This window comes from Salpingoeca rosetta (genome assembly GCF_000188695.1).
Source record: "Salpingoeca rosetta unplaced genomic scaffold supercont1.15, whole genome shotgun sequence".
Classification (NCBI taxonomy): domain Eukaryota; class Choanoflagellata; order Craspedida; family Salpingoecidae; genus Salpingoeca; species Salpingoeca rosetta.
In genome coordinates this window covers 333,090-349,545 of record NW_004754919.1, presented here as the reverse complement: position 1 = coordinate 349,545, position 16,456 = coordinate 333,090, and the positions used below count along the sequence as shown (strand labels likewise).

General features: G+C 56.4%; 5 protein-coding genes across 5 annotated transcripts in view; 4 read left to right on the top strand and 1 right to left on the bottom strand.

Moving 5' to 3' along the window:
- The first annotated feature begins 24 nt into the window (after positions 1-24).
- Positions 25-6,225, top strand: PTSG_05874 (uncharacterized protein). The gene is made up of 16 exons (XM_004992710.1): positions 25-251; positions 516-573; positions 702-883; positions 1,082-1,185; positions 1,403-1,466; positions 1,694-1,819; positions 2,030-2,149; positions 2,364-2,459; positions 2,725-2,948; positions 3,237-3,336; positions 3,487-3,564; positions 3,781-4,593; positions 4,843-5,004; positions 5,187-5,267; positions 5,465-5,531; positions 5,666-6,225. The coding sequence occupies exons 1-16, from the start codon at positions 63-65 to the stop codon at positions 6,073-6,075; spliced, it is 2,874 nt and encodes a 957-aa protein (XP_004992767.1). The 5' UTR covers positions 25-62; the 3' UTR covers positions 6,076-6,225.
- Positions 6,226-6,317: 92 nt separating this feature from the next.
- Positions 6,318-8,199, bottom strand: PTSG_05873 (uncharacterized protein). Its single transcript, XM_004992709.1, has 4 exons — positions 7,448-8,199; positions 7,270-7,340; positions 6,897-6,947; positions 6,318-6,656 (listed from the first exon to the last, which is right to left on the bottom strand). Exons 1-4 carry the CDS (start codon positions 8,096-8,098, stop codon positions 6,542-6,544), a joined length of 888 nt encoding a protein of 295 aa, XP_004992766.1. The 5' UTR covers positions 8,099-8,199; the 3' UTR covers positions 6,318-6,541.
- On the top strand, positions 8,190-12,692 carry PTSG_05872 (succinate dehydrogenase flavoprotein subunit). Its single transcript, XM_004992708.1, has 9 exons — positions 8,190-8,367; positions 8,711-8,872; positions 9,141-9,284; positions 9,516-9,680; positions 9,924-10,199; positions 10,517-11,018; positions 11,208-11,449; positions 11,685-11,939; positions 12,176-12,692. The coding sequence occupies exons 1-9, from the start codon at positions 8,281-8,283 to the stop codon at positions 12,278-12,280; spliced, it is 1,938 nt and encodes a 645-aa protein (XP_004992765.1). The 5' UTR covers positions 8,190-8,280; the 3' UTR covers positions 12,281-12,692.
- A 78-nt stretch (positions 12,693-12,770) lies between these two features.
- Positions 12,771-15,656, top strand: PTSG_05871 (uncharacterized protein; the record flags this gene model as incomplete). Its single annotated transcript, XM_004992707.1, has 1 exon — positions 12,771-15,656. Exon 1 carries the CDS (start codon positions 12,882-12,884, stop codon positions 15,654-15,656), a length of 2,775 nt encoding a protein of 924 aa, XP_004992764.1. The 5' UTR covers positions 12,771-12,881.
- Positions 15,657-16,155: 499 nt separating this feature from the next.
- PTSG_05870 (uncharacterized protein) overlaps positions 16,156-16,456 on the top strand; it is a 2,283-nt gene continuing 1,982 nt past the window's right edge. The window contains exon 1 of the mRNA XM_004992706.1: positions 16,156-16,401. Within this exon, the coding sequence (XP_004992763.1) occupies positions 16,222-16,401 (180 nt within the window). The 5' untranslated portion in view covers positions 16,156-16,221. The remainder of the gene's footprint in view (positions 16,402-16,456) is intronic.

Sequence of the window (16,456 nt, the reverse complement as noted above, 5' to 3'; positions counted from 1 at the left end):
AGTCAGCAGATTTTCGCTGCTTCTCACAAAAGAACAAGAAGAACAAGAAGAAGAGGGAAGAGATGTCTTCGTGGTGGAGAAGCAGCAGTGGAGGAGGTGGTGGAGGTGGTGGAGGTGGTGATCGACGTGATGGAGGAGGCAAAGGCAGTGGCACAGGCACCAGCTACACGGGCGGCAGTGGCAGCGGTGCTGGGGACGCGCGCAAGCAAGCGGATGACGGCCGACTTGCACCAAGCGTGCTTCCAATCAAGGTGCGGTGTCTGTGTCTGTGTCTGTGTGTCTGTGTGTGTGTGTCTGTAAGTGATTGTCTCTGTATGTGTGTGTGTGCCTGTGTGTGTCTGTGTGTGTCTGTGTGCCTGTGTGTGTCTGTGTGTGTGTGTGTCTGCTTTGCCATTTGCATGCTGCGTGCTTCTCCATGCACACGGTGCTTGCGTATATGCAACGAGGGTTGCCAGTACCTCGACGAACCCGGCTGATTGTGCTCTGTCTCAACGTGTCTGCGATGGTGACAACAGAGAGCCATGGATCCAAGACACTTGACTCAATTCTTTCAGCACCGATGTAACGACCTCGGTACGTTCGCTGCACATGTCACGCTGTCCCATCACACTGCAGCCTGACACTACCTTCTTTACGCGCTCTCATCACGCCGTATCTTGCTCTTGCTCCCTTTACACACTCTTCCCCCTTCACTGCTTCAGACCGCCTGCCACTGGGGCTGCCGGATGTGTGCTGCGTCATCTACTCCGTGCCGAGCACGAGCAAGATCATGCGCGGTCGTCGTGACCTCATGGAGCACCACTACGTCGTCGGCATCAACTGCAGCACGCCCGCACACATTGCCGCCTACATTCAGCAGCACATTTCTGTTCGCCAACAAGAGGTCCGTTGCGTGCGCGCGCGCGTGTGTGTGCACGAATGTGTGTGTGTGTGTGTGTGTGTGTGTGTGTGTGTGTGTGTGTGTGTGTGTTGTGTGCGTGTTTGTTTGTGTGTGTGTGTGTGTACTTTGCTGTGCGCTTGGCTGACGGTGCATAAGCCTGCCATACACCCTCACACAACTCGTGTTCTGGTTGCTCCGCAGAACGGGCGCGGTGTGACGCCACTCAAGGCCATCTTCGCTGTTCACGACATTGTGTCCGGCATGGACATTCGCACAGAGCTCCTCTTCCCCGGCACTGTGCGCAGGTGTGTCGCGCTGCTGCTGCTGCTGCTGCTGCTGCTGCTGCTGCTGCTGCTGCTGCTGCGTGTGTGTGTGTATGTGTCTGTGTGTCTGTGTCTGTGTCTTTGTGTGTGTGTCTGTATGTCTGTCTCTGTCTAGCTGTCTGTGTGTGTGTCTGTCTGTCTGTGGACGGAAAACCAAGCTCGCTGTACTAACATGCGCCTACGCGCGTCTCTGTGCCAGCTTTGGAGTCGATGCCAAAGGAGGATTGCACATGGTGGAGGAGAAGATGTGGCCCCAGATATGGGTGCGCTCACAGTTACCACTCGTTGTTTCCGCCTGTCTGCACGCACCTCGCACTCGCCAATACCGAGCAACGCCATACAACTCACAAGCCCCTTTTGCTGTGAACATGCGTGTGTGTGTGTGTGTGTGTGTGTGTGTGTGTGTGTGTGTGTGTGTGTGTGTGTGTGTGTGTGTGTGTGTGTGCATGTGCATGTGTATGCGTGTGCGTCCATGCACCTCTTTCTCCAGCTGTCGAGCATGGTGCGTGCGCTGCACCGGCACGAGCGCCGGGACGATCGTGTCCCAGCGGAGGTCGTCATCAACCCGCTCCCAACGCCGCGCGCACTCGACACGCTCAAGGCATCCATCGCAAAGGTCGATACGTCTGTCTGTCTGTCTGTGTTTTTGTCTGTGTCTGTGTGTGTGTGTGTGTGACTGTCTCTCTGTCTCCCTGTCTCTCTGTCTGTCACTGTCTCTGCTGCACCACGCTGGCGTTCGCACGAGCGTCAACACCTCACCCTCCCCTTGACACACACACACGCACACACATCACCACCACCCACCCCATGTACCCCACGCCATTAGGTGTACTTCCCGCTGCTGCGTGCGCTTGAAGGGCGCGGTGTTCGCGGGCAGCGGCCGCACGACAACGCCCTCCTCTCCCCGCTCTGCTCCTTTCTCCAGCGACAGCACCTCGACGTCGAGGTGCGCTGTGTGCTGTGCGTGTGTGCGTGTGTGTGTATGTGTGTGAACGCGTGCGATGGCGATAGTATGCTTGCGCGTTTGTGTCTGTCTCTCTGCCCGTATGTTTGCCTGTCTGTCTGCCTGTGTGTCTGCACGCCATCACCATTCATTGTACATGTGACAACTGCCCCAGCTCAACATCACCTCACCACCCCCTCCCTTCATCTCTGTCCAGGCTGCGCTGCTGTGCAAGCGGCTGTCGGCGCACGATCCGCGGCTTGTCGCTGTTGCTGCCCGCTGTATCACCACCGCCGTCGACGCACAGCACAAGGTCTGCTATGCACGACGGACATGTGTATCATCTCGTGTTGGATGTGCTTGGGTCGTCATGTTGTCTTAATGTGTTGGCGAACGCTGCCTGCATTACTTGCACATTCATGCACCCCTGAATATCACCTTGCACACTCTCACACGCTGTGTATACGGCTGTACTTCACACACGTACACGCACACACACACACACGCACACACTGACTCCTTTCTGCAACCACCACCACCACCACCACCATCATCATAATCATCACGATTGCCATTAGTCGCTGCCGCGTCGGGACGCCGCCCGCTGGCTGGTGCAGACGGTCACCCAGTACACACACGCGCCGCCGAGCTGTCTCCTCACAGAGCAGTCGCGCGCGTGTCTGCAAGGTGATCGTGTTGCCGATGCCATTACCCTCGCCCGCGCCGCAGTTGTTGCTCCCGGCGCGAGCGGTCGTGATTGGCTGCACCTCGCCACGGCATACCTCCACGCTGACTGCCCACGGTTCGTTTTGATTGTGTGTGTGTGTGTGTGTGTGTGTGTGTCTGCGTCTCTGTCTGTGTCTCTGTCTGCGTCTCTGTCTATGACTGTGTGGGGAAGAGTGCATGCTCCATTTGTGCTTCGTGTCTCTTCTTCCCATGAACGCTCACAGTACATCACCACTTCTATAATCTCCACGACGCTTCCTCCTTCTACCCTGACTCTATCCCTTCCCTATCCCATCAACCCCCCCCCCCCCCAAAAAAAAAAAAAAAAAAAAAAAAAAAAAAAACCCCTTCTCCACTGTTTCAGCCTGGCGCTTGCTGCGCTGAACTGCATCCAGGTGTCTGCCACTGCCGTTCCCGCGCCCCAGACCCGCGACCACTCGTCCCCGCACCCAAAACTCCGCAAGGTGCAGCGTGTCTGTGTGTCTGTGTGTGTTCATGTGTGTTCATGAGTGTGTCTGTGTGTGTGTATGTGTATGTGCGTGCGCACACGCGCTTGTCTGCACGCGTGTCCCCTTTACCACCCCCTGACCTCCAACGCGATTGTGTATTTTCAGATTCCGTTCCAGGACGACAAATTCCTGTCGCAACTTCGTGCCGTCTCCCTCACAGGCATCGCACTCGACGCGTACAAGGTTGACTCTCTGTGATGCACATGCATGCACACGTACGCACGCACTCATGTTCAAGTGTGTGCTCGTGTTGTGGCTCCATGACCTTTGAGCACTTGGCCGCAACACGCATGCGATCATCTTTGGTCTCACACTCGCCCTCTTCCTCACACACGCACTCACTCGCACACACACACTCACACACACACATTCACACACTCGCACACATGAACACATCAGTTGTTGATACGGATTGTGCAGCGTGTTGGGTGGAGCCAATTCCTGGTGTTGCGACAGGAGACATTCTTCACACGTGCACAGACGCACGCGCACCACGTGATTGAGGAACAGCGACGCACACACGCACACCTGCAGCTCGACACCAGCGGCAACGATGGTGAAGCTGGCAGTGGTGATGGTGGAGATGGTGGTGATGGTGGCGGACAGCAGCAACAACAGCAGGGACAGCAACAACCGCAGATACGTTCCGGCGGGGCTGATGGCCCTGTGGTGAACTATGTATCGGTATTCGATGCGCAGTTAACGGTGCACGACACACAATCGGCGTTTCAGGTGAAGGAGACGGTGCCGGCGTTGACACTCGCGCCACCAGCACACGACGCCAATGGCGAGGACAATGACAGTGATGATGAGGGTGGCAGTGATCAGAGAGGTAATGCTGGTGGCAAGGGCGCAGATGAAGATGAAGGTGATCGTGAAGAGAGCGGCGTTGTTCAGGGCGATGCCCACGACACCCAACAAAAAGCAGAAGCAGCAGAAGGAGAAGGTGGAGAAGAAAAAACGGAGAACCAGCAACAGCAGAATCAGACAACCCCTACCCCTTGCGACCACCCGTGCGATGTGCTGTTTGGCGGCAGCGGTGGCTATGGCGGTGGTGTTGTGGAGAGCGAGCACGATGTTGCAGTGCACCAGCGGCTGTGCCGGCGGTGGCTGGACAACATGTGCGCCATTGTGTATGAGGACCTGTGCTGCTTCATTCTGCACAGCGGCGGCACGCAGGGACTCGAGACGGAGGCCGCCCGCGTCGCAGAGGTAGGCGGGGTGGGGGTGCTGTGTGTTTGTTTGTCTGTCTGTCTCTGTCCGTGTGAGTGGGTGTGGGTATACGCGTGTGTGTGTGTGTGTGTGCGTGTGTGTATCTGTGAGTGTGTGTGTGTATCTGTGTATTTGTGTGTGTGTGTGTGTCTGTCTGCCTCTCTGCCTGTCTGTGTATCTGTCTTCTCTCCTTCTCACCACGCCCACCACAAACCCCACACGCCAAACCCCACACCACAACTGCAACAGACGCGCACGCATGCGGACTGGCTGCGGCTTGCGCTGCTCGCCCTGCGTCTGGACCAGACCGTCTTTGCCACAAGCTGTCTGTACGCGTGTGTTGATCTGTGCCCGCCGCGGTCCACGCTCAAACTCCGCGCTCTCGTCCTCCTCATTGACATCAAGGCAAAGGTGAGACGTGGTACTTTTGTGTGAGTGTGTGTCTGTGTGTGTCTGTCTGTGTGTGTGTGTGTCTGTCTGTCTGTCTGTCTGTGTGTCTGTGTGTCTGTGTCTGTGTCTGTCTGTGTGTCTGTGTGTGTGTGTGTTGCTGAATGAAGATGCGTACCATTCACCACCTTCCCGCTCCCCCCTAGGCCGGTGAGCTGGAAGAATTGCTGCCGCTGCTCATCCAACTCGAAGACCTCCTCCTCCTCGCGGATTCTGACGCGCGCGTGGTGAGTCAACACAACAACAGCAATGGCGACATTTGTTGTGTCTCCATGCCTGTGCGGCTCCACATCGTCTGTCGTCACACCCGTAGCATGCTGTCGGTGTCACCATTCACCAACACGACTTGGTTGTGTTCACTCGCCACCCCAATGCTGATATCATTCCCCGTGCTTTTCCAACAACGCGTTATCATCATCGCCAGCCGCTGGTGTATCGCCGCGTCCACGAGTCCCTCTCCACCGCAGCTGTCACGTGCGGGCAGCAAAAAGGTACACACACACACACGCACACACACACACACACGCACGCGCACGCACGCACTGTGCTCTTGTATGCGGGTTCGTGGGCGGAGAAAGCGAGGAAGGTGTGGGCGTTTGGCTCACTCAAACCATCCTTTTGCCAGTGTATGAGGCCGTGCAGCGCACAGCCCTTGAATCGCCAAAGCGACAGCGAGAGGTGCCGGCAACTGCTGACTCAGCATGGGTGGACGATTTCTCCCTCCATCCGCCGCCAACGGCGACAGCATCGACGGCAGGTGGCGGCGGCACTGCACACAGCCACCACCATCATGGCAACGCGTCAACAACTGCTGCTCCTTCTCGCATGCAGTCGTCGCCGGCGCGAGCGCGAAGCAGCAGCAAGAGCACCACCAGCAGTGGTAGTAGCAGTGGTGGTGGTAGTGGTGGTGGTGGTGGTGGTGGCGGTGGTGGCGGTGGTAAGCGGCGAGCTGGTGATGCGGCGATGGTGGTGAAGCCGCTGCTGATGGAGATGGCCGAGCTCCTCCTCATGTGGGACCGGTCCCAGTGGACTTGACGTGGCTTGGCAGGCAGGCTTGCGGGCTGTGTTGTATGCGCGCGCGCGTGCGTGCGTGTGCGTGTGTGTGTGTGTGTATGTGTGTGTGGGTGTGTGGGTGTGTGGGTGTGTGTATCCATGTGTACGCCTTGCTACCGCTCTCCCCTCCCCCTCTTTCCCCTGTGCATGTTGGCTGTTGTTGCGTCAGTATGCGTGCTTGAGCTGGGTGGCGTTTGGCTGCTCAGCTCCCATGGCTATCGACGTAGGTGTTGTGTTGTTTACAAGCGTACACTATCACGCCAGTGGCAAATACAAGCTTGGCTAGCAAGGGAATAAGAAGTGACGGCAAGCGCTCGTGAACCAACCCCCTCTGCGCACACGAAAACGCAGATACGCACACGGACACACACACACACACGAGTACATGTACGTGCTCCGCGTTGTGGTACATGTGCTGTATGCTGCGGTGCGCGTGCCTTGTGTTGTGCTAATCTTCGTTGCGCATGAGGAGGGAGACACGGCGCGTGCGCTCGTACGTGTTGCCACCCCATATGAACTGCTTGTATTCCACAGCGTGCGTGTAGTCATATCGAATGCGATTGCTGGAAGAGGAAAGGCAAGCGCATAAAACACGCGTTTTGTGTTGTGAGGTGGAAGAGTAGCGCATGGCTGGGAGGAAGAAGCAAACATCTTTGGCAGAAGAATGGTGTTGCATTTGGAGATTTGCAGGTGTACAGCGCATGAACCATCGCCAGAGAAGCGAAATGCGTTTAACTTTCAGCATACCACGTGCACCCTTTCGAGAAAGACGTTCTACAACTCGCTATGATGTGTGACATTACCTCATGATGTACATGGAGCGACGGGGAAGGAAGGCTTCGATCACATCACTTCTGTCAACACACGCCACAAGCAGTGCACGGTTAGGAGGTGGTGAAACAAGTCATGACTAACAGCCAAGCAGGACAGCCAAGCAGGACAGCCAAACAGGACAGCCAAGCTGGACAGCCAAGCAGGAGCGTCAGGCTGGATCGTCCGGCTGGATCGTCAGGCTGGATCGTCAGGCTGGATCGTCCGGCTGGAACAAGACACACACAAACACGCACACGTACACAAACACACGCACACGTGTACGCACACGCACACACACGCACACGCACACACACACGCGTGCACACGCACACACCCGCACACATGTGCACAAAGTACACTCACGGGTCCTTCTCTGAAGCAAACGTCATGACAGCGTCAGACAACATGGAAATCCCGGCAATGACTGGACCAGCCTGAAAGAATTACGCAGTTAAGAGGCGTGGGTGCGAGCCATAAGACTGTTCTAGCAGACACAGGCGCGGTGGATGCAGGCGCCAGCACAGGCATGAGTTGTGCGTACGTATTTCAGGCTGTCGACGTGTGGGAAGATGGTTCCCTCAGCCTCCAAGTCCAGGATGTGGTACGAAGGGTTGGGCTGGATGTGGGCTTGGAGGGAAGGGTGCATGGTCTGCAGGCGCGCAAACGTGTCCATGGACGCTGGGTCCCATCGTGACTTGCGCATCTCCCTGTAGCCGCTGATGGCGCGGTCAAAGTGCGCCGAGGCGTACCGCATGCGCTTGAGCTTGCGGTTCACCTGCGACATCAAGTGTTCCTCTTCCGCTTCACTGATGACGTCTGGAAACACAAACAGCCCCAAGGGCCCAGCATCGACCGCTTCCAGTTGATCAAAGTCAACAGCGCACGACGTTGACGGCGACGCTGTGGTTCTCCTTCTCGTGAAGCAGGAAGGCATGTGTTGTTGTTGTTGTGTCTGCTGGTGTGTCTCTTGTTGCTGTGTCTGAAGGGCTGCCTTTGTACTCAGGGTCCGCCACGTCTCCAGCCGCACCATCTGAGGTGCTGTTGCTGCTGCTGCTTCCCTCACCATCACCCTCGTCCTCATCATCCCCTCAGCCACCGCTCTTCTTCTGCTGCCACACTGAGCACTGGCAGCCGCAACCACGCCTCTGCCACACGCCCTCGACTGCATCATCATCGCCATCATCATCATCATCGTTGTCGTTGTTCGTTCTTGCTGGCCTGTCCGGCCGGAATTTTGGTAGAAACCTTTCGACGTTTATCGGTGAATTTTTCTGCGGTGGCATGGCCAAGTTTCCAACTCAAGATTGCAGCACCGCCACTCACTGCTGTTCGCTTATTTCGCCTTCCTCTCCATCACACGCACCAGCACCGGATATGAACGCAACAGCGTCTCGTGCCCGCTCCTGCCTCACGGCCGTGCGCCGCCTTCACGCGGGCCGCACAGCCAAGGCCGCCGAGCAGGTAACTAACAGCGGGGTTGTGTCGGTCAGTCGTGTAGACCTCGGTTGTGTTGTTGTGGAGTCTTTTGTTGCTTGTTTGTGCGGTCTTCCGTTGGCATTTGCAAAGATGGCCTTCCAGTCAAGTCAGCTACTTTTCCTCCTGCAACATGCACCTGCTCGTACCGTTGTCGGCGGTTCGCCAACATGGGGAGATGGGAAGACGAAAAAAAGAAAGAGTGCGAGAGAGTGAGAGGTGCACCTGCACGCACACACGCACACACGCGCAAGGTCAAACACGTAACTCGCCCTCATCTCTTGTCGTGCATGTGCCACACCGCTCCATTCCTTCCCATTGTCGCTAAAAGGTGTCGTCTGCTTACCCCATCATCGACCACGAGTTTGATGCCGTCGTCGTTGGTGCCGGTGGTGCCGGCCTTCGCGCCGCCTTCGGCCTCACCCAGCACGGCTTCAAGACTGCTTGCATCACCAAGCTCTTCCCCACCCGCTCCCACACCGTCGCTGCTCAGGTCTGCGTGTGTGTGTGTGTGTGGACACCAGGTTGCAAGGCGTTCACCACGACTCCTTGTCTTTGGTCTTGACCTTGTTTGTCCTTTGTTTGCCTTCGTGTGTCAATGGGTTTTCGATGGCAGTCCTGTCTATCAACAATGCATGTATGGACAGCTCAGTACATGGATGCGTGTGTGTGACCTGTGACGGCTTCCCTTCTCATCTTGTGTGCAATTCCCACGTCGTTGTGCCCTCCCGACACCCCCACCCCCCTCTTTCTCCTCATAGGGTGGTATCAACGCCGCCCTCGGCAACATGGAGGAGGACGACTGGCGCTTCCACTTTTACGACACCGTCAAGGGTTCGGATTGGCTTGGCGACCAGGACGCCATCCACTACATGACCCGCGAAGCCCCCAAGACCGTCATCGAGGTGTGTGTGTGTGTGTCTGTGTGTCTGTGTGTCTGTGTGTCTGTCTGTATGCGTGGAATTTACGTGGCTGTGCCTGTCAACTTTGCACAGTGTGTGCGGGATTTGACACCCCATGACCAGCCCTTGAGTTCAGCAAAGGTTTTCGTTGTCACCGTCCTCACCACAAAGCTCTGTTCCCTCTCCTCTCTCTCTCTCTCTCTCTCCTCTCTGCCCTTGCCCTGTGGCCTTCAGCTTGAGAACTACGGCATGCCCTTCTCCCGAACGGAGGAAGGCCGCATCTACCAGCGCGCCTTTGGTGGCCAAAGCCTCAAGTTTGGCAAGGGCGGCCAGGCCCACCGCTGCTGCGCCGTCGCTGACCGCACGGGCCACTCCCTCCTCCACACCCTCTACGGCCAGGTGTGTATGTGTGTGGGTGTTTGGATGTTTGTGTGTTTGTGCGCGTGTGTGTCTGTCTGCAACCTGCCCGCGTGTGTGTCTATCTGCAACCTGCTCGCGTGTGTGTCTGTCTGCAACCTGCCCGTCTGCTTATCTGCCTGCCCGCCTCCGTGTGATCCTCGTTGCAAATTCTCACGTTCAATCAACGACCCAACCCAACCCCCCTTCAACGCACCTACCCATCTTCGCCTCCGTGCAATGCAGTCCCTCCGCTACGACACGGCCTACTTCATTGAGTACTTTGCGCTTGACCTGATCATGAACGACGAGGGCGCCTGCGTCGGTGTCCTGGCCATGTGCCAGGAGGACGGTACCCTGCACCGCTTCCACTGCAAGAACACCGTGCTTGCCACTGGTGGTTACGGCCGCGCCTACTTCTCCGCCACCTCTGCCCACGCCTGCACTGGTGACGGCAACGCCATGGTTGCCCGCGCCGGCCTCCAGAACGAGGACCTCGAGTTTGTTCAGTTCCACCCAACGGTGCGTTGCGTGTGCTTGTAAATGTGCGTGTACACGTGAGCGAGTTTACGATTTTACGTGTGCGTGTGTCTGCTTGTGCGTGCGTGCATGCATGGCATGTGTGTTGCGTGGGGAGGATCTTAAACACACACACACACACACACTCATACATCCACACATATACATATATATATATACACACACACGCATACATACACACACATACATATGCACACACACGCATTCATACACACACACTATATTGCATCGACCTCACCACACGCACCATGTTTTCCCTCTCCCTGCCCCCTGTCTCCTGATTGCGTTGTCTGCGACAGGGCATCTACGGTGCCGGCTGCCTGATCACGGAGGGTTGCCGTGGTGAGGGCGGTATTCTGCTCAACAGCGAGGGCGAGCGCTTCATGGAGCGCTATGCCCCGACGGCCAAGGACCTTGCCTCCCGCGACGTCGTCTCCCGCTCCTCCACCATTGAGATTCGCGAGGGCCGCGGCTGCGGACCCAACAAGGACCACGTGTACCTGCAGCTGTCGCACCTGCCAACGGAGGTGCTGCAGGAGCGCCTGCCCGGTATTGTTGAGACGGCCGCCATCTTCGCCGGTGTTGACGCCACCAAGGAGCCCATCCCCGTGCTGCCCACCGTCCACTACAACATGGGCGGCGTGCCCACCAACTACCGCGGTCAGGTCATCAAGAACGTCAACGGCCAGGACGAGGTCGTGCCCGGCCTGTACGCTGCTGGCGAGGTTGCCTGCGCCTCTGTCCACGGTGCCAACCGCCTCGGCGCCAACTCCCTCCTCGACATTGTTGTCTTCGGCCGCGGTGCGTACCATGCGCGCTGTGGCCGGTGCTATTGGTCGTGGTAGTGATGGTGGTAGTTGTGCTGCTGATGGTTTTGCCATCTCCATTTGCACATTATCTCATCCCTTTCATCCCCTCCTCCTGCCCGTTTTTGTTTTCTCCAAACACAATCTCATTCTCGCACACCCACGCCTTTTAATGTCTCGACAGCGTGCGCCAACACGATTGCGGAGGAGGACAAGCCCGGCGCCAAGATCCCCGACATGCCCGCCAACGCCGGCGAGGCCTCGATTGCCAACCTGGACCAGGTGCGCCACGCCAACGGCAGCGCCACCACCGCCGAGCTGCGTCTGGAGATGCAGAAGACCATGCAGAGCCACGCCGCCGTCTTCCGCACGGGCGAGGTCCTGCAGGAGGGCTGCGACCTCCTTGCAAAGACCTACGACACCATGGTGCGAACCAGCAACGATTGCGTGTGTGTGGATGTGGGTGTGCGAGTGTGTGGGTGTGGGTACGTACTGCGTGAGTACTGGTGGTTTTGTGCTGTGAGAACTGAACATGGCAACCCATTGGCGGCTTTTGTGGCGTGTTGTCGCGCTTGCTGACGCCGAGACCTGTCCACGTTAACCAATCCTTTGCACCAACACCAACCCTCACACAATCCCAAACACGGCAACACTTGTGCAGGTGTCTGACCTGAAGACGTTTGACCGCGGTATGGTGTTCAACACGGATCTGATTGAGGCCCTTGAGCTGCAGAACCTGATGACGTGCGCCCTGCAGACGATTGTCTCTGCCGAGGCCCGCAAGGAGTCTCGCGGCGCCCACTCGCGCGAGGACTACAAGGACCGCGTGGATGAGTATGACTACACCAAGCCCATCGAGGGCCAGACCAAGCTCTCCTTTGACGAGCACTGGAGGAAGCACACCCTCTCCACTTTTGTACGTCTGCCGCATGCGTCGTGTAGCCGTGCCTGCTTTTGACGTGATGCACACGAGCAACACATGCACAACCTGCTGACGCTCGCTCACACACACACACACACACATGCACGCGAACGAACACACACACCCACACACACACACACACTCTCTCTCTCTCTCTCACCATCACACTCACACTCTCACTCACTCACTCACACTCACAATCACACTCACAATCACACTCACCCACACAGGACACGGCGAAGGGCTCTGTTGACCTGAAGTACCGCCCTGTCATCGATGACACCCTTGACAAGCAGGAGTGCGAGACCGTGCCCCCTGTCATTCGCGTCTACTAAAGTGCTTGGCTTCTCACTCGTGCATCCCCATGATCCCTGTCTTGTTTGAGGATGTGAGCTGATCACCAACCCTCCCACCTCCCCCCCCCCTTCTTCCACGCTTACTACGCCCTTTCCCTGTGCTCTTTCCATGCTTGATTTCTTGTGTTCTTTCATACACTTTTGTCCGTGGCATCCTTTTGCAGCAACAGGGCTTCCTTCACGCGCGCTCGCTTGTCGTGTGTCGGTTGCTTTGTTGTCGTACCTTCCGTGTGTTTTGTTTCACTCCTGATGGTTGCTGTTTTGTTGGCGTCTGTCGGTGTTGCCCCGTGTGGCATGCGCTCTGAAACGGGCCGCGTGTCGCGCCATTCCAACCAACGCTTTCCACCCAACAGCAACAACACCCAAATACACAAGGGCAACCAAACGAACATGGAGCATGTCGTCGTGCGAGGGGTGAAGCTGCTTGTGTGAGAGCTGGTGTGGTTGAGGAATATTTTCGTAAGATGTGCCCAATAATCTACAAGCACGACCAGCGTGCGTGCGCTGACACCTTCCTTGTTGCATCTTCCCATCCTCGAGCTTTCTGAAGTGACCACCCACGCACAGGCACGCAGACAACATGAGCACGAGCGCGAGCGAGTGGGCGCTGGTTGCAGAACACCTGCTTGTGCCGCCGCCAATGACAAGAATCGCGACGGACGAACAGGGACTTGAGGCCTTCGATGTCCTCGATGTGGACGTGTATTACATTCGCGCCAAGCGCGACGTGGCTCGCGCCTTCTTCAACCTCATGCTGACGTGCCGCGAGCTCTACCACGACTTGCCATGCGCCATGCCAAAATGGTGCCTTGCTGATGTGTTTGCTGACGTTGCAAAGAGTAACTATGCCATCTGGTCTGACCTGCGCCTGAACTCTTCCCTCAAGAAGAAGCCCCGAGCGGTCAAGCAGTGGATTGACACGTTCCAGATGGACAAGATCAAACCTGTGGAGGCCGCCTGGCGCGAGCGCAGCGTTGACGCGACCGATGCAGATGCACCTAGCACAACCATCGACGCTTGGCTGCAGAACCGATTTCTCGTGCACTGCTGGCTTGGGGTGACGTGGGATAGCACCTGCTCCTTCCTCGAGACTCAAGTGCACGATGCCCGTTTCTGGCGCAGGTTCAGACAATGCGGGCGGCTTTGGCTTGGCAGCTTCACTGCGCTTGAGAAGTGGAGCAAGAATGTGCAGCGGCAAGAACAAGAACAACAACAACAACAACAACAACAACAACAACAACAACAACAACAACACAGTTATGCAGCACATGGGCTGCAAACCGCACGCCAGAAGCACGAACAACCAAACCAGCCTCGCGCTGAAGCAGTGCCATCGAAGCCGCATCAACAATGCCGCCTGCAGCTGCAACAACATCATCAACAACACGAGGTAGAAGGCAAGGAAGGGAGTAAGAACGGAGACGAGGGAGAAGACCAGCGCCAGCAACACCACCACCTGCAACACCACCAGCAACAACACCACCACCAGCAACACCGTGCTGCACCTGCGGTATTCTCCATGCGGGCCAGGTTCAGCAACCAAACATGTGCTGATCGCTGGAATGTGCTTCGAATGACAGCACTTGCAGATGTGCGCGGAGAGTTAGTGTACTTGACATCAGGCAGATCACGCTTTTCCACAATCAAAGCGTGCAACATTACCCGAGTTGTCCTCTGTGACACTTTACGCTTCCAGTCTGCTGCTGTTGCGGTAGAGGACGTTGACTGCTTCGTCTGGACGGGAGCGACAGGCACTACGCCTCGCCGCTGTCACCTGCAACGCGTGCGATGCATTGACATCCGCGATATATGGAGCACGATTTGCAATAATTTGAGTGACCTCGCAGAGGCAGGTCTTTCCAGCGTCACGCTCTTAAACTTTAGCCATGACACGACCAACCTCACTCCACTGATCGGAACCAAGCACCTGGCTCTCCACCGCGTTCTCTGCTCCAGTGGGCACGAGGCCATTGCAGCAGCAGAATCTCTTCAGCTGAAGGCGATACCGCTTGAGATCGACACATTGAACGCAACTCAGGTGTCTCTTTGTGACCTCACCGCCGTCCCTGAGGTATTGCATCTTCCCAACGCAACAACGATTGAGTTGCAGCGCAACCCGAACATGCGCGTGACGTGCCCGCGTCACATCCGCAAGCTTGTAATCCACCATGCGTTGTCTTCGCTGGCCACATTTCCAGACTTTGAGCACGCAGATGAGGTGTGCTTCGCGCTGGAGTCGATTGAAATTTCTGCCCTGGAGTCGATTGAAATTCCTGCCCTGACACCGGAGCAGCTGGCATCTCTTGGCCGCCGGGTTGACAAACTACAACTGCTGCATTGTATTGATGACATCCGGGACCTGAATGTCATCCCAAGCCGTGTCGTCGTATTTGTCATGAAACGGGAGGTGGAGGCGCCGGTGCCACCGTGTGTTCAGCTGCTGAAGGTGTTCTTCGAGCACGACCTCCACTGCAGCTTTGTGCAACACGTGCCGCAGGTACTGCTTCAGCAAGACACATACGCTGGTGCAGACGTCCCCATGCATGACTTTCACTTACTCTCTGGACGAAAGCTGCTCGAACTCGTCAGCTGCAGACTGGAGGGGGAACTCGCCGACTGCGAGCACGTGCGCCTGGCCGACTGCAGTGGGTCTGTCGCGATGGCCTCCATGACCTCGTTACACGTTGAGAACGCCACCGTTGGCGGTTCGACCACCCCCCTTCACCAGCAGTCGCAGCATGGTCAGACGAAACGACTGGCGAGTGCTGGCGTACGGAGTACTGGTGGTGACGATGGTGGTGGAAGTGGTGGTGATGGTGGCAACAACAACAATAGCAGCAACAACGACAACAGCAATGATGGTGGTGATGATGATGATGATGATGATGATGGTGATGATGATGATGATGATGATGATGATGATGATGATGATGCATCCGCAGGCGTGTTGGTGATCAACCGCATTCAGGATGTGAACCACTGCCGGATCTTGACGTGCAACATCAAGGATTTTGCGTGCATCAGCAGCGTGCAGCGCCTTATTCTCGACAACTGCGGGTTTGATGGTGTGGATAACATCCCACCCGTCACGTCGCTTGTGGTGAAATACTGCTCCACAATCGACGAAGAGTGGCGGTGGCCCGACGTGACTCTCGTCAACCGATCGCCAGAGGAGATGAGGCAGATACTGCTCGCAGGAAAGCGACATTACGAGTGTTGCAGTGACACCTCTTGCAGCGAAGATGATGATGGTGACGATAATGGTGATGATGATTATGATTTTGATGATGACTCTGAGGACGACGATGATTACGATGATTACGATGATGATGATGATGACGATGATTGGTGGTGATGATGATGATGATGATGATGATGATGATGATGATGATGACGATGATTGGTGGTGATGCCGACATGCTTTTTGTTGTTCTGGGTCACTAAGGTTTGTGACAGTGCTGCTGAGTACGTTTGTTGTGTGTGTGTGTGTGTGTGTGTGTGTATGTGTGTGTGTGTGTGTGTGTTTAGCAACCCTTGGTGCGATCATATCACCTCTCAGCAGAACGCTCGTTCTCGTTAACATTACGCCCACCATTGATTCGTGAAGAAAGAGGCTGCGATGTCAGCTGTTGTCCAACATCACACACACACACACACACACACACACACACACACACACACACACACACACACACACACACACACACACACACACACACACACACACACACACACACACACACACACACACACACACACACACACAAAGCGCACACAACTCCTTGGTCGACTGAATTCAGTCGGTCGCGTAGGACCACAAAACAACAGAGGAACAACACCGCTGTTGAACTGCGTTGTGTCGGACGAGCGACTTTGCACAGGGGGCAACAACAACAACAACAACAACAACAACGAGGAGGATGGGTGAACGGTTTGAGGTCAAGTACCGTGGGTTTGTGTACATCGACCAGCCCAGCGGGGGGCTTCCTGATCGAAAGTCGATGGAAAAGGCGGCCAAACTGTTGAAGAGCCACAAGAAAACGGCCCAGAACATCCACCCGCTCTTTGCGCGTGGCCTGGACACCAAACTCAACCTCGAGGTACATGCATCCATGCCGTGTCCGTGTTGCACAGCGTTGCAATGTACGTGTGTGT

Bases quoted from the DNA above. Each gene is read 5' to 3' on its own strand.
- PTSG_05874 (XM_004992710.1), top strand. From the start codon at position 63: ATGTCTTCGTGGTGGAGAAGCAGCAGTGGAGGAGGTGGTGGAGGTGGT. The intron at 2,949-3,236 runs GTTCGTTTTGAT...CCACTGTTTCAG, and splicing joins CTCCACGCTGACTGCCCACG to CCTGGCGCTTGCTGCGCTGA. The intron at 4,594-4,842 runs GTAGGCGGGGTG...CAACTGCAACAG, and splicing joins AGGCCGCCCGCGTCGCAGAG to ACGCGCACGCATGCGGACTG.
- PTSG_05873 (XM_004992709.1), bottom strand. From the start codon at position 8,098: ATGATGATGATGATGGCGATGATGATGCAGTCGAGGGCGTGTGGCAGA. The intron at 6,948-7,269 runs GTGAGTGTACTT...GTGTGTTGACAG, and splicing joins TTTGCTTCAGAGAAGGACCC to AAGTGATGTGATCGAAGCCT. The intron at 6,657-6,896 runs GTAATGTCACAC...TTCCTCTTCCAG, and splicing joins CGCTCCATGTACATCATGAG to CAATCGCATTCGATATGACT.
- PTSG_05872 (XM_004992708.1), top strand. From the start codon at position 8,281: ATGAACGCAACAGCGTCTCGTGCCCGCTCCTGCCTCACGGCCGTGCGC. The intron at 11,019-11,207 runs GTGCGTACCATG...ATGTCTCGACAG, and splicing joins CATTGTTGTCTTCGGCCGCG to CGTGCGCCAACACGATTGCG. The intron at 11,450-11,684 runs GTGCGAACCAGC...ACACTTGTGCAG, and splicing joins CAAAGACCTACGACACCATG to GTGTCTGACCTGAAGACGTT.